The sequence below is a fragment of the Ahaetulla prasina genome, chromosome 6, assembly GCF_028640845.1.
Source record: "Ahaetulla prasina isolate Xishuangbanna chromosome 6, ASM2864084v1, whole genome shotgun sequence".
In the NCBI taxonomy this organism is placed as follows: Eukaryota; Metazoa; Chordata; class Lepidosauria; order Squamata; family Colubridae; genus Ahaetulla; species Ahaetulla prasina.
This window is the reverse complement of record NC_080544.1, coordinates 1,480,085-1,496,335: the sequence shown is the minus strand read 5'-3', so window position 1 is coordinate 1,496,335 and position 16,251 is coordinate 1,480,085. Positions and strand designations below refer to the sequence as shown.

Below are 16,251 nucleotides of genomic sequence, written 5' to 3'. Positions count from 1 at the left end.
TAGATCCACGCTTCCGGACAATGGAGAGGCGACGTCAGCAAAAGGAAGGGAGGGGCAGGTCTGGATAAGTGCTGAGTCATGGAGCCACATCCCATGGCCTATATAAAGGATCTGCTTTCTGGCATTCTCTGAGTCAGGCAAAGTCTAATCTGGATTGCTGAAGTCACACCTTGGATTCCTGCCTGCCCTGAGGACTCTGATAGGACTTTGGCAGAGCTGCAGAGGCATGCCTGATACTGACTTCAGAGGAGGAGTGGGACACAACAATAAGCCATAAAAACTCATTTACTTACAAATCTCCAATATAAAGGTTAGGCCAGACTTCGTTGACATTTCCCCGGCAAGGAACTGGTGTCCATAACATGCGTTGCAACTCCCCCATTTCTGGAGTCTGATAGCTCTGCTGACTGCTCGTAGAGGGACTGGACGTTCTTTGCAACCTGGGGCGTCTCAAGTCGTCTGTGTTTAGCGAATACCAGGACATTCTGAAAGAGACTGGAAAGAACCGATCCTGCGTGGATTTATGGAGATCAGGGTGGAACAAAGTGAGTCAACGCAAGACATAAAAGGCGGGAGACATGAGAGGGAATTGGCTTTGGGGACAATTGTACACACGTTCTGGTAGCAAGGCTTCAGCAGAAGAACCAGAAGTCCTGATTCTTCAGGATTTTGTAAACTACCGACCGCAAAGGATACAAGGCACACAACGTTAGGAGCATACCCTATATCCCTTCTTTAGAGCCCTGGATTAACCACGAAAGAAAATGAACACCTGCTTAGGGGCACCTCAGAGTTTCTTCCCTTGGCTGTCAAACCCTTAACTTATTTTGCCTTGTAATCTTTGGGAGAGAGATTACTTTTCAATATTGTTTTGTGTTTTCTTTATCCCTTATAGCATAATAATTGTATTACAAATATATTACACAGTACTGAAAATTTGCAATTTTTTTTCATGATGCCCTACGTTGTTGTTAGTTGCGAAGTTGTGTCCAACCCATCATGACCCCATGGACAACATTCCTCCAGGCCTTCCTGTCTTCTATCATCCTCTGGAATCCATTTAAGCTCACACCTACTGCTTTGGTGACTCCATCCAGCCACCTCGTTCTCTGCCGTCCCCTTCTTCTTTTGCCCTCAACGGTTCCCAGCATTCGACTCTTCTCCAGGGAGTCCTTCCTTCTCATTAGGTGGCCAAAGTATTTGAGTTTCCTCTTCAGGATTTGGCCTTCTAAAGAGCAGTCAGGATTGATCTCCTGTAGGGCTGACTGGTTTGATCACCTTGCAGTCCAAGGGACTCGCAGGAGTCTTCTCCAGCACCAGAGTTCAAAGGCCTCAATTCTTTGGTGCTCAGCCTTCCTTAAGGTCCAACTTTCACAGCCATACATTGCAACCTTACAGATGACCCCCACCCTGTTAAAGACCTTGGAGTTTTCATATCAAATGATCTAAGTGCCAAAGCCCACTGCAACTACATAGCAAAAAAGGCTCTAAGAGTTGTAAACCTAATCTTACGTAGCTTCTTTTCCAAAAACACTACACTACTAACCAAAGCATATAAAACATTTGCTAGACCAATTCTAGAATGCAGCTCGCCTGTCTGGAACCCTCACCACATTTCTGACATCAATACAATTGAGCATGTCCAGAAATATTTTACAAGAAGAGTTCTTCATTCCTCTGAAAACAACAAAATACCTTATCCCACCAGACTTGAAATCCTAGGCTTAGAAAACTTGGAACTCCGTCGCCTTCGACAAGACCTAAGTTTAACTCATAGAATCATCTATTGTAATGTCCTTCCTGTTAAAGACTACTTCAGCTTTAATTGCAATAACACAAGAGCAACCAATAGATTTAAACTTAATGTTAACCGCTTTAATCTAGATTGCAGAAAATATGACTTCTGTAACAGAATCATCAGTGCTTGGAATACTTTACCTGACTCTGTGGTCTCTTCCCATAATCCCAAAAGCTTTAACCAAAAACTTTCTACTATTGACCTCACCCCATTCCTAAGAGGACCATAAGGGGCGTGCATAAGAGCACAAACGTGTCTACCGTTCCTGTCCTATTGTTTTTCTTTTTCTTCTTCTTCTATATATATATGCTTATTCCTCCTAATATTTACTCATATATATGTTTATATACTATATAATCTTTTTGTATGACACTTATATATATTGTTATGACAAAATAAATAAATAAATAAATAAATAAATAAATAAATAACTGGGAAAACCATAGCCTTGACTATACACACTGATGCCCTACTTAGAAGTATGCAATTTGCTTACACTGCTTATTGCTATTTAGTGTTGAGTAATTTTTTAAAAAAAGTTTATATTTAAAATAAGAGTGGGGCCCCCATTGTCCTGCTCCTTAACCCCAAAGGTCAGTGAAGCTCCTTCTCTCATTGTTTTTAGGAGGTTTTTAACTTTTTATTTCACCAGACTTTCCATCATAGCTTTTACTATTGTTATTTATTTCTAGCTCACCTTTATTATTATTATTATTAAATAACTCAGAGTGGTAGCACTCCTTTCTCCTCCTATTCTCTCCATAGCAACAACCCTGTGAGGTCAGTTGGGCTAAGACAGAGCAACTTGTCTAAAGTCATCAAGCCAGTTTTCATGCCTAAGGTGGGACTAGAACTCCCTGTCTCCTGGTGATTGGCCCAAAGTCACCCAGCTGCTTTTCATGCCTAAGGCAGGACTAGAACTCCCAGTCTCCTGGTGATTGGCCCAAAGTCACCCAGCTGCTTTTCATGCCTAAGGCAGGACTAGAACTCACTGTCTTCTAGTGATTGGTCCAACGTCAAACAGCTTAGGTTTTCATACCTAAGGTGGAACTAGAACTCATGGTCTTGTTTGTAGTCTGATGCCTTCACCATTAAACCAAACTGGCCCTCTATGTTCTGTTTCATTGGACTCCAACTTGGGGAGTTTATGATTGCTGATTTATTATTCGTAGTTTTATTATTTGGATGTTTACTATTGCTGCATTTATATTAGCTTCTTGTAACCCACCAAGAGCATCTTGTGTTGGACAGGCTATGAAAAATGAAAAATCAACAAAATTTTAAAAAATAAATAAAGACAAGAGCTTTGTTTCTTTGTAGTCTTTCTCACTGTTGTGGAATCTGGACATACCTAAAAAATACACTACATTTTGTTTAAGTTTTGTTCTGGGTCATCCTTTCTAAGAATTCAAAATATAGAACATAAAATAACAGGGTTCTTGTCCAACCCCCAATCAAGCATATACCATTCCTATAGCATTCAAGACAAATGCTTTTACAATTTCCACTTGAAAACCAGCAGTGATGGAGCACCCACAACTTCTCCCTTACACTGATTAATTGTTCTCACTGTCAGGTGTCATGCTGGAATGTATTTTTATGCAAAAATACAAAAAAAATTAGCCAGCAGATGGCAATGTTTACAAATTTGGGTCTGTGGTATATACTCTATGCTCTTTTGTTCTAGGTAGAGTTTCCTGTTACAGTTATATAGTTGAGCAGTAAAGCACATGGTGACTGTGCTCTTAGTTTGCTTTGTGGTGCTTTATATAAAACAGAATTTATAACATCAGGAAATTTCTCCTTAGTTCTAATCTTCCATCTGTTACTCTTTGTCTCACCCTCAAACTGTGGGAAAAAAGCCTTTTTCCCAAAAAGTTTTTCATAAAAGCTGGAAAAGCTTCAGGAGATGGTACCCATTAGGGACTAGATACTGATTTCTGTGGAGAAATCTTAAAGGAGCTGGGGGCATTCAGCCTTGAGAAGACAGAGGAGGATTGTGATAATGCTCTCCAAAGTGCTAGAAGAAATTCTTGCAAAAGAGACTTCAATCCTGTCTTCTCTCCTTCCAGAAGATAGGAGAGGAAATAATGGTTTTAAGTAACAGGAAGGTAGATTTTGACTGAATGTTAGACAAAACTTCATTACAGGAAGACAAGTTTCAGTGTGGAATCAGCAATGCAAAGAGACAGGAGAAGTCATGGATTCAGGAGGAAGCTATCATCCTTTAAATAAATTCCTACAGGAGGTGAGACTCCATAGACCTGAAGAGTCCCTTCCAATTCTATGTTCCGAAGACCTATTTAGTCCTAGAAATGTTTACAACTGGGGGAACTGCAACTGCCTTAGTTGCAAAAGTGATTGTGTTCACTGGAAAGAGATTGAGAGTGCTGTCATGGGTTCTTAGCAGAGTTTTCTGTGACCGGTTGACTGATTAAACCCCAAATTTATATCAGCATAATACCTCTTGACTAGGTGGCATAAAAATAATTATAAATTGCATTATATTGCAATGCTATTTGACTAATACTCTCTACAGTTGCTTCAGTAGGCGGCATTCAAATAATTGTTTATGTTATAATATTATACTTTACATTTGCGTAATACAGATACATAATACATGCAATAATAAAATCTCATCATTTCATCTTAGCCAAGAGACACCGTTTAAAAGCTGTTGGAAAAAGATGGGGGGAAAGAGTTTAACTTTGATCAAATATGCCAACTTCATAAAATTTAATTTTAAAGGTCTTGATTATTCCTTTTATATAACGTCCCAAAAGCTGATTTTTTTTTGTCTCTCTTTTGTCATCTGTTTTGTCAATCCAAAAATAAGGAAATTGTCCACATATCCAAGTCACCGCCCGCACCCACCCCCGATTTATTAGTTGTGTGTTGCTTTCAGTTATTAAAACCTCAATCTGTTTCATTTCTAGGTCCTACATAACATCTTTGTCAATATGATTCTTGTATCCTGTCAATATTAAATCCATATCTAAAATTAAATCCATATCTAAAATAAATGATTTTCAGCTTTATTCTTTTCTATCGCTTCTTTTAAGCCCTTATTTATCAGGTAGTCTAATTATAATCTTTAATTCTATCTGGCTGCCTCTAGTAACCAGCCTTCAAGGTTTCCCCTTATCATGTTTTTCTGTCACCCAGAACACTTTCTGAAGAAGATATTGGTTTTTTTTTACATTTAAACTCAAGTCTTTATAGATTTCAATAAGATTTTAAACAAACCACAGGGAATATTCTTATAACTTGCCAAATTTTTGTTTCCAGTCAATCTGGCTTCTCAGACCATTTAAAACTTTCCAAAATCTACATTCTAATCACCCTTTTCCTGCTTAATTGCAAATAAAAAAGTTTTAAATTTACATAAACTTTCTTTGGAGGAAAATCAGCCACTGTAATAAAACTTACTTTTCTGACCTTCTTCATACTAAATGGTAGTATGACACTTTAAAGGACCATTATATTAATCAAAGCTTTTCTATAATGTGTTGAAGAGATGTAATTAAATTAGTACATGTTACAAACCTCAGTTGAAATTTCTTCAGGAAATTAGAAAAATTGCATAATTATCTCTGGGCAATTGATAAAAATGATGCAGCATTAAAAATTAATTCCACTTTTTTACTTCGTTAGTGTTAGAGTTACTATAGCAAAATGCTGGAAATATATTTCTTTAGGTTAATTAACTAATTAATTAACAAATCATCTTGAGTAATTCTTTGAAATGGATGAAATTAAATATATTTCCAAACTGTACATTTTTAATGCCTGCTCCCCAGGGGTGAGATTTAGCTGACTTGAACCGGTTCACATGAACTGGATATTAATTTTAATCTGGTTTGCCGAACTGGTAGTTGCAAGGACTGGCTGACCCCGTCCACCCCATCCCTCCCAGGAGTCTCCATGTGGTGCATTTTGGATACTAGATAAGTGCAGGGCCCGTGCAGAGATTCTGGGAGGGCGAAAAACAGGCCTATCAGAAGTACTGGAAGTCCAGAAATGGGCCTGTTTCCGGCATCCGGAAAGCCTCTGGAGCCCGGGGGAGGCTGTTTTCGCCCTTCCAGAACCTCGAGAAAAGCCTCTGGAGCCTGGGGAGGGCAAAAACGCCCCCCCACCGCTGCCATGGTGCAGGAATCTGATTAGGCCATGCCCCCATGACCACGCCCATCCAGCAACCGGGCAGAGAACCGGTTGCTAAAAATGTTCAATCCCACCCCTGCTACTCCCTGTGTATTTACTGTCATATTTTCAATGTTTTGTGATACACTATGTTAAACCAACATTAAAAATAATAATAATAAATTACACCTTTTTTATGGACTGTTTCTCTTTGCTGTTTGATTCACCTGCTGTGAAACTAAATTTCAGTTAAAAACTCTCAAAATTCTTAACTCTGATCACTCCTTGGAAATTCTCTAAAGCCTTTTTTGGGGATGATATAATAGATGAACTATCATCTATTATATGCACAAAAATGGAAGAACACTTTTGATTCCTTCCATGGACGAATGGTTGGAGAAGTGGATGGAGTTGGCTGAAATGGCAAAATGGACGATTTTGATAAGAAAAGAATATAAGTACTTTTGTTTCCACATGGAGATGGCTTCTGAACTTCATGCTTGAGGTGGAAAAGAGTGAAATTTTGATTTTGGGTTTTACCGATTAGATCAGCGGTTCTCAACCTGTGGGTCGCGACCCCATTGGGGGTCGAATGACAATTTGCCAGGGGTCGCCTAAGACCATCGGAAATATGGGAAGTATACTTGCGAGTCGAAGAATCACACTCCAATGGTTAACTCCACAAGCCAGCTGCAGGCTCTTCAAATCGCTAGCCGAATTCGGCTTCAGGCGTGATGAATTAAAAAAGAGAGAAATCTTTGCTCTGATGTCTCCCTCTCAAGCCAGCTGCAATCACTCCCAATCGCTAGCCTAATCTGGCTTCAGGCGCGATAAACTTAATAGGGGAGGAGTCTCCGCTTTAATGCCTCCGTCCTCAAGGCAATCGCAAGCAGTTCAGATTGCTAGCCAATATGGCTTCAGGCGCGATAAATTCAAAATGAAAATAAATTTACGGTTGGGATCGCCACATCATGGGGAATTGTATTAAAGGGGTCGCAGTACTATAAAGGTTGAGAACCACTGGATTAGATTGATATATCTTTGAAGATATAGCTTGTTTATATTATTGTGAAAAAACAAAAATTTGTGATTAGATGCCTTATTTTACTGCAATAGAGAGAGTCGGAAGTCAATGCTTCTTTTTCTCTTATCCTCTTCCTCCCCACCGTTTTCCTATTTACTTTTGTATTTTGTATCTTGTTTTATCTTATGGCTCAATAAAAGTGTTAAATTAAGAATGGGCCAGCTTTCCTTCTGATCAGATTATAATTGTTGTGTTGGAAGAAATGTCCTTCTGGGTGCAGTTCCAAGTGGGGAGAAAGACACTGGAAACATGGTGGCTGCTTGGAAAGATGGTTTTTAATGGTGGACAGGATCACACGCCTTGAAGATCTTGGGGGAAGAAAAAAATGGAAAGAGATGTTGAGAGTGCCTGAGTTTTATGTCCCCTCTGAGCTTTTGAATTTCAGCTTGTATTCTGATTGGTTGTCAGGCTCCCATGGGGCCATGCAGAAGTAAATTTGTAGGTTGTGTAGGTTGTGTTTGCTTGGTTGGCTCTTGCTGAGTAATGATGTAATGAAAGGGCTGTGGGCAATTCCTATTATGGCTCTACTTGAAGGAGGTAGATCTTTGTTATGTAGAATAGGCTGGCTCAAGCCTTAATGGCCCATTGACAAAGGTGGGGGGATGTGAGTTTCTGCCTCTCTTTTAGGGGAAATATTCTGCCCTTTTAATATTTCCTAAAATATCTCATTTTCCTAGGAGAGGGGTGAGTCAGGGGAGCTATTCAGCAGGTTCTGACAGGTTCTGGAGAACCGGTAGCGGAAATTTTGAGTAGTTTGGAGAAAATACCACCTCTTATCCCAGAGTGGGGTAAGAATGGAGATTTTGCAATATCCTTCCCCTGCCATGCCCACCAAGCCACGGCCACAGAACTGGTAGTAAAAAAATTTGAAGTCCACCACTGGGGTGGGTGCTAACTTCCTACAGTTGTTACTCATTAGTTATATAAAATGAAATAGGCTATGGATAATCTAAACACGTAGTAAATAATTCCAGTTTAACATTCTACAGAAGCCGCACTTGGCTGCAAACTGCATCAAGGAGAGCCCTGGGAAATTGGAACAGATGTTTTAGAAAGGTATTTCAACTAGCTTTGATCAACTCCATTAACATATTCCTGGCTTCTCTTTTCTTTCCTTTTCTTTCTTTCTTTCTTTTTAGTGAAGAAAGAAACGTTGGGGTGACTTGAAGGGCAGCCTGCTTTTTTAATCATTTTTATGCAACGCTTATAGAAACACGCTGGGGCCAATTGTAACACAACTGTTGGAGAAATTATAAACTGAATTATTAGCTTGGGAAAAATCTTTTATCTCTGAAAGAGAATTTTTTTTCCAGTCCTGCCATAACCCATCCTATCAAATATCCAGTGAGGTTTGATAACAATCATGTTTCCTGTAGAAATGTTGAATATGTTTGTCAAATAGGTCACTCAGATTGATTTTTGGTACAAGCCTCTGAAGTAGTTTCACTTATCATAAAATAGATGAGGGAGCCTTAGATTTTGATGGCTGGGGGCTACATATAACATTGAAAGAGAGAGCTGGTAGCTGAAGTGACTGAGATTCTGGGATAGCTTTTGATCCTTGAAAAATACATTAAGCATGTTCTATCATTTATTTATCCATGAAAAAGAAAGATATATGTCCCACTTATTAGCAACTATGGCCAAAGTGACTTTTAAAAAGAGGGGAAGAAGGTACAAACCATCCATTCTTATTATAGCCACAATCTTTCATTTCTGGCATATATCCATAGAGTTGTTTAATGCTTTAGTCCAGAATATATCTAAGGATGGCTCTTGAACTGAGTTGTGCCAATGATTAATTAATGTGTTGCTTATAAATTGAGAGGCAGTTTGGTGCAATGGTTGAAGGCAGCAGACTAGAAATTGGAAGACTGTTTTGATCCTATATGAAGAATGGTTGCAGGAACTGGGAATGACAGACAGGTTAGCCAGACAGAAAGATTGACAGAGTTGGAAGGGACCTTGTAGGTCATCTAGTCCAACCCCCTGCCCAAGCAGGACACCCTACACCATTTCTGACAAATGACAGTCCAATCTCTTCTTGAAAGTCTCAAGTGATGAAGCTCCCCAATGTCTGAAGGCAACTTCTGTTCCACTGGTTGATTGCTCTCACTGTCGGAAAACTCCTCCATAATTCTAGGTTAAATCTCTCCTTGTTCAGTTTCCATCCTTTATTCCTTGTCTGGCCTCCCGGTGCTTTGGAAAATAGCTTGACCTGCTCCGCTCTGTGACAGCCCCTCAAATACTGGAAGACTGCTATCGTATCTCCCCTGGTCCTTCTCTTCACTAGACTAGCCATGCCTAGTTCCTGCAATCGTTCTTCATTTGTTTCATAGGGGTAACATGATAGCAATCTTCCAATATTTAAGGAGTGTTCACCAAAAAGAGAGGTTATTTTCCAAAGCACCTGAAGACAGGACAAGATGTAATGGATGGAATTTATCAGAGAGAGTTCCAACTAAGAATTAGGAGAAATTTTTGGACAGTGAGAAAATAAGCCAGCTGAATGACTTCAGAAGTTGTGGGTGCTCCATCAATGGAGGCTTTTCAAAAGAGGTTAGACACCCGTTTGTCTGAAATGGAATAGGGTCTCCTGCTTGAGCAAGGAGCTGGATTATAAAACCTCCTAAATCCCTTCCGACTCTGTTATTCTGGGTAACCTCTGGCCAGTCACTTTCTCTCAGCACTGGGAAGGAGGCAACGGCAAACCACCTCTGAAAAACTTTGCCCCAAAAACTTTAGGAGCTTGTCCAGGCTCCAAGAATCTCCAAGAATCAAACGTAATTGAAAGGAATAAAAACAAACAAACAAACCCATGCATGGTTCCCTGCCCCCTGAAAAACAGGAGCAAAAGTGCTACATATTTTTAAGTCATATATTTTTTTTCTCCTCTTGCGTTCTGGTTGGCTACATGGATCCCGGAGAAATATTTTTGGGCGATGAGATACTCTGCAGCTTGTCTTCAGAACTAGTTTCCGTTCTCTTGCTCTGTTCCTTTCCATCCCAATGGACAACCAGCTAAATATGAGCCAGCAGTGTGCAGCCAAAAGAGCCAACGCAATCCTAAATTGCATTAACAGAGGGATACAATCAAGATCAAGTGAGGTACTAATACTACTTTATAAAGCCTTAGTAAGACCACACCTAGAAAACTGCATCCAGTTTTGGTCACCACACTATAAAAAAGATGTTGAGACTCTAGAAAGAGTGCAGAGAAGAGCAACGAAGATGATTAGGGGACTGGAGGCTAAAACATATGAAGAACGGTTGCAGGAACTCGGTATGTCTAGTTTAATGAAAAGAAGGACTAGGGGAGACATGATAGCAGTCTTCCAATACTTGAGGGGCTGCCACAGAGAGAAGGGGGTCAAGCTATTTTCTAAAGCCCCTGAAGGCCAGACAAGGAATAATGGATGGAAACTGATGGAGAGATTCAACCTAGAAATAAGGAGAAATTTTCTGACAGTGAGAAAAATCAACCAATGGAACAGAAGTTAACTTTAGAAGTTGTGGGAGCTTCATCACTGGAGGCTTTCAAGAAGAGACTGGACAGCCATTTGTCAGAAATGGAGTAGGGTCTCCTGCTTAGGTGGAGGATTGGACTAAATGACCTACAAGGTCCCTTCCAACTATGTTAATCTGTAATCTATAAAATCCCTTGGGCAGGTGGGAATGGGAATCATCTCGAAGGGAGGCTTTCGGTTCAGGAACTGCTACGGACACCTGTCCGATTATGATTTGAGCACTGAAGCTGATTAGAATTTGACACTCCTGCTACTTTGCTACATGAAGGAGGGAATGAGTGGACGCTTCTCAAATAGCAGTGACACAATCTACAAAGATCCCAGATGTCTTCCATAAATCATCACTGTGCAGCCACGCAGCAGGCAAGGAGGTAGAGGGTAAGGTAATGAAGCAAAGCTAACAAATCAAATTAGTGCAAAGGTCATCCCACCAAATAGGGGTTGAGGCTCACCCTGGCAATGCAAAATAAATATGGCGGGAAAGGGATGGAATCCCACCCTGCTTCTGCTCCTGGTCCTGAATGAACCTGAGATGTGAGGGAGGAAATGGGGCTACAGAATCATAGATTCACAGGGCTGGAAGGGACCTTGGAGGTCTTCTAGTCGAACATTCTGTCCAAGGCAAGAGGGCTTATATCACTCTGGACAAACCGCTGTCCAGTTGTTGTTTTTTCTTGAAGCCCTCCCACAACTTCTGGAGGCCAGCTGTTTCATTGATTCATCGTTCTTACCTGTGAGGAAACTTCTCTTTATTTCCAGATTGGATCTCCCTCTGAGGAGCTTCCACCCATGGCTTCTTATCCTGTCCTCAGATGCTTTGGAGAAGAAGTGAGTTCATCTTGTTCCTTAGATTTATCTGGCATTGCTCACAATGCATGGCATGGGAGGTTACTTTTGCCCACCAAAAGAAGCATTCTAGAAACATTCTGGGTCAGGGGTCTGCAAACTTGGCTCTTTTAAGACTTGTGGACTTCAACTCCCAGGCTGAGGAACTCTGGGAGTTGAAGTCCACAAGTCTTAAAAGAGCCAGGTTTGCAGACCCCTGTTCTAGGTAGATGCATTCTGGATAGAAGCGTTTTGGGACGTCAACCTTGGATTTTGCATGCACGGAAGATGGCGCATATTAGCAGAGTGAGCATGTGCACGTACACATTTGTGAACCGGTAGGGAAGGGTGGCTCAGGGACTAGGACGTTGAGCTTGTTGATTGAAAGGTCAGCAGCTCAGCAGTTCGAATCCCTAGTGCTGCCGTGTAACAGGGTGAGCTCCCGTTACTTGTCCCAGCTTCTGCCAACCTAGCAGTTTCAAAAGCATGTAAAAATGCAAGTAGAAAAAATAGGGACCACCTTTGGTGGGAAGGTAACAGCATTCCGTGCGCCTTTGGCGTTGAGTCATGCCGGCCACATGACCACAGAGACGTCTTCGGACAGCGCTGGCTCTTCAGCTTTGAAACGGAGATGAGCACTGCCCCCTAGAGTCGGCAACGACTAGCACATATGTGCGAGGGGAACCTTTACCTTTTTTTTTAGGGAAGGTAAATGAATACCACCCTTGGATCCAACCCCGGTGCTCCTGTGTCCCAAAGATAGTGGTACTCTGGAAATAGTAGGAGACGTCATTCCAGAAGGAGGACAGGACAGCTTCAAAGGAAGCATGAAGGGAATTGCAGAGATGGAGGAGCGGAAGACTATCTTTTTGCGCAAGAGGACACAAGAGGATGGGGTGTGTGTGCACAGTCTGTCCCAAAGGAAAGAGTCAGGCAGAGCATCAAAACAAGTTGTGCGCATGAACTGGGCCTGGCTAGTCTAGTGAAGAGAAGGACCAGGGGAGACACGATAGCAGTCTTTCAATATTTGAGGGGCTGCCACAGAGAGGAAGGGGGTCATTTCCCAAGGCATCTGAAGGCCAGACAAGGAATAATGGATGGAAACTGACCAAGGAGAGATTCAACCTAGAAATAAAAAGGAACTTTCTGGCAGTGAGAACAATCAACCAATGGAACAAAAGTTGCTTTCGGAAGTTACAGAAGCTTCATCACTTGAGACTTTCAAGAAAAGGTTGGACTGCCATTTGTCAGTTTCCTGTGTAGGGAGTAGGGTCTCCTGCTTGAGCGGGGTGTAGGGTCTCCTGCTTGAGCGGGGGGTTGGACTAGATGACGTGATCCCTTCCAACTCTGTAAATCTGTTATCTTATCTTCCCCCTCCTTTTTTCCCTCCCATGAGAACCTGCTGGGTTACTCAGGAAGACCTCAACAGGTCCGCCAGAGCAGGGGTCTCCAACTTTGGCAACTTTAAGCCTGGTGAACTTCAACTCTCAGAAACTTTAAGCCTGGTGGACTTCAACTCTCAGCAGCTTTGCTGGCTGGGAAATTCTGGGAGTTGAAGTCCACCAGGCTTAAAGTTGCCAAGGTTGGAGACCCCTGCACCGGAGGATGACTGTCCACATCAACTGGTGCATTAGAAGTCTTGCAATCCAAATTGGTGGATTCTGTAGCCTTCTTGAAAGACTATATGTAACTTAGTGGTGACCTCCATGAATCAAGCAGCCATATGTCAACTCTTGGCCATAATTGTTCCTTCTGCTATCTGAACCAGCAATGTGGATAGGAACCATAGCCAGAAACTTTCCCACTTCCCAGATCCTTCAAACTGCGCCCATTCAGCCGTCTTCAGTTACTTGTCTGCCTTTCTTTAACTTTCTCCCTTCTTTCTAGGATCAGAGCCATTCAAGTAGTTGCAGCCAGAGCTGCAGTTCAGACAATCATTCCTAGTCCTGGAACCACCACTTCCTTCGGTTCTTTATTCTTAAAAATGATCAAAACTTATGGTGTGACACCTTTGTTCTTAATATGGAGATTGCACAATATGAATAAATGTTCTTTTAATTTGTTAGCTTATATACAATACTAAGCCAGCCTTAGAAATCTGCCTGCTTAAGACAAAGATGGAGGATACCTCCCCCAAAAACACAACTTCCCCTGTCCTTCAAAGCATCTTGAAGACTACTCACAATCACCTTCAAGCCTTATCATCTTGAACTGAATTGAATAGAATAACAGAGTTGGAAGAGACCTTGGAGGTCTTCTAGTCCAGGGGTCTCCAACCATGTCAACTTTAAGCCTGGAGGACTTCAACTCCCAGAATTCTGGGAGTTGGAGTCCTCCAGGCTTAAAGTTGACAAGGTGGGAGACCTCTGTTCTAGTCCAACCCCCTCCTTAGGCAGGAAACCTTACACCACTTCAGACAAATGGTTTTCCAACATCTTAAAAATTTCCAGTGTTGGAGCATTCACAACTTCCGGAGGAAAGTTGTTCCACTGATTAATTGTTCTCACTGTCAGGAAATTTCTCCTTAGTTCTAAGTTGCTTCTCTCCCTGATTAGTTTCCACCCATTGCTTCTTGTTCTACCCTCAGGTGCTTTGGAGAACAGCCCAACTCCCTCTTCTTTGTGGCAGCCCCTGAGATATTGGAACACTGCTATCACGGGACCGCCTACTGCTACTGAATGCCTCCCACCGACCTGTGCGCTCGCACAAGAGGGACTCCTCAGGGTGCCGTCCGCCAAGCAATGTCAGCTGGCGGCCCCCAGGGGAAGGGCCTTCTCTGTGGGGGCTCCCACCCTCTGGAATGAACTTCCCCCAGGACTTCGTCAACTGCCTGAGCTTCGGACCTTCCGCCGCGAGTTGAAGACTTACTTGTTTATTCGCGCAGGACTGGCATAGAAATTTTAATAGTTTTTAATATTTGATATAAATTTTATGGGGTTTTTATGGTTTTAAATGGTTTTAATTTTGGCCGTATATCTAATAAGTTTTTTAACTATTGTTTTGTTGTTTTACTTTGGCTGTGAACCGCCCTGAGTCCTTTGGGAGAAGGGCGGTATAAAAATCCAATAAATCTAATCTAATCTAATCTTATCTTATCTAATCATGTGTCCCTTACTCCTTCTTTTCATTAAACTAGACATACCCATTTCCTGCAACCGTTCTTCGTATGTTTTAGCCTCTAGTCCCCTAATCATCTTTGTTGCTCTTCTCTGCATTTTTTCTATAGTCTCAATATCTTATTGGGGGAACAAGAAACAAAAGAACCTCATTTAAGCAAAGGGCCCATTTAACCCTTGCCCCATCGTGGGCTTCCAGAGATCCCGGAGTAACAAAAGTCCCTTCGTTCTGTACTCCATTGCAAGTGGAGGGAAATAGTCTAAACTGCTTGTATAGGCAGCTCTCCCGTGTGGAGACTGATTTCATATCCTGCACATTTGTCCGGGTGTATATAAAATCCAGGCAGTTCCAATGGGGGGGAGATTTAAAAAACCCTCATGCCACCTTTCTCCTTAAAAGACCAGCCTACGTAGCCTTTCTCCCCAGGTAGCCAACAAATGGTCAACATGCTCCACTAGTTTTCAGAGACAACGCTCATGTACTGCTAGCTCAAATACATCACTGCCGAATAAATCTACCCAGCTGTTGAGCACAGACAATGTCATAAGAGAGGTCAGGAACTGAATCTGGCAAGGTGCGAAGACCTCCTGTGGATGGACCTAACATGATACTCTCCCTCCCCTGTTCCTGTCAAGGTTGTGATCCTACAACATCAATGATGAGAACGCTTCTGCCTGGACTGCCAGAGCTATCAGACCATGCTTAGAGAAGGAAAGGCATTCAACTTTTTCCCTAGATGGACTTGGAGATGCAAAATTAATCATTCCGCTCCTGCTAAACTACATAAGGAGATCCCTCCTTAAATACGTATCGTTACGCTCCTCTTGATCATCCTCTGTACTTAGGTGGCACTTCTGCCTGGATGCTCTCCCCACCCTACTCAGGGACCTATATCAGCCTTATCACCAAGGATAGCTTGGTGAGCAGGAACTGGCAGGAACCGAGCCAGCTCTTTTGGCATGCCCTTAATAAGCAGAAAAACACAGCAGGCAATCGCAGTTGCCGTTCAGCTGTTGGGGGCCAAAAGACACCGCTCTACCCCATGCGTGCACCCACCGTAGGCAAATATCAGTTTGTCAACAAGCTCGAAAGTACTTGCCTTTTGTGGGGTCCAGCTTCTCCGGCTGCCTGGGACGGTTTTAGATCATGACATTCTTCTGCGTTTTCCTTCTGGGTTGCTGGTTACACAACAGCTTCGCTGCCCTGTTAGCTGCATGTAGTTGAGTCAATGGCTATTTTTAATGGCGTTAATTATAAACCATGGTCTGTGTGTGTCTCATGTCCCCCACCCCACCCTGATAGCAGACTCCCAAATATTTCAGGGCAAGAGGCAGCTGGGCCCAGCTTGGAAAGGAGCCCATCATCTGAAATAGCCTCAGCTCTGAATGACCTTCCTGAGAGCTTTGGGTCTCACGTTCCCACGTGAGGGTGTGGAAGGGACCGTTCCAGGAACGGCGAGTTCTTAAAACAGGGAGTCTGTCATGCGTTCCCTGCTGAACAAAAGCGAGAGTGTTTGAAAGAGAAGGCGGTTTTGTCTCGCTGCAAGACTTTGGATTCCTTTGTCTGCCACATGTCAGCGTAAGCCTGTGATCATATTTACTAATCAAATTTACATTGAGTGGCCACCCATCTCCCCCCCTCCTCATGAGACTCTAGACTGTATAGCACATAACAATCTAGTTTTACAAACGGGTTAAACCTTAGTAAGCCTTAGTAAGACCACACCTAGAATGCTGCGTCCCGTTTCGGTCACCACACTA

General features: G+C 42.3%; 1 protein-coding gene across 2 annotated transcripts in view; it reads right to left on the bottom strand.

Annotated features, from left to right (window-relative positions):
* The window catches only part of DUSP13B (dual specificity phosphatase 13B), a 39,127-nt gene extending 23,220 nt beyond the window's left edge, over positions 1 to 15,907 (bottom strand). Inside the window, exons 1-2 of one of the 2 annotated variants that reach the window (XM_058188463.1) lie at positions 15,591 to 15,907; positions 294 to 511 (exon numbers count right to left, since the gene is read on the bottom strand). In XM_058188463.1, the coding sequence (XP_058044446.1) occupies positions 294 to 484 (191 nt within the window). In that variant the 5' untranslated portion in view covers positions 485 to 511; positions 15,591 to 15,907. The remainder of the gene's footprint in view (positions 1 to 293; positions 512 to 15,590) is intronic. The other variant, XM_058188462.1, reaches the window with a different exon arrangement.
* Positions 15,908 to 16,251: the final 344 nt, after the last annotated feature.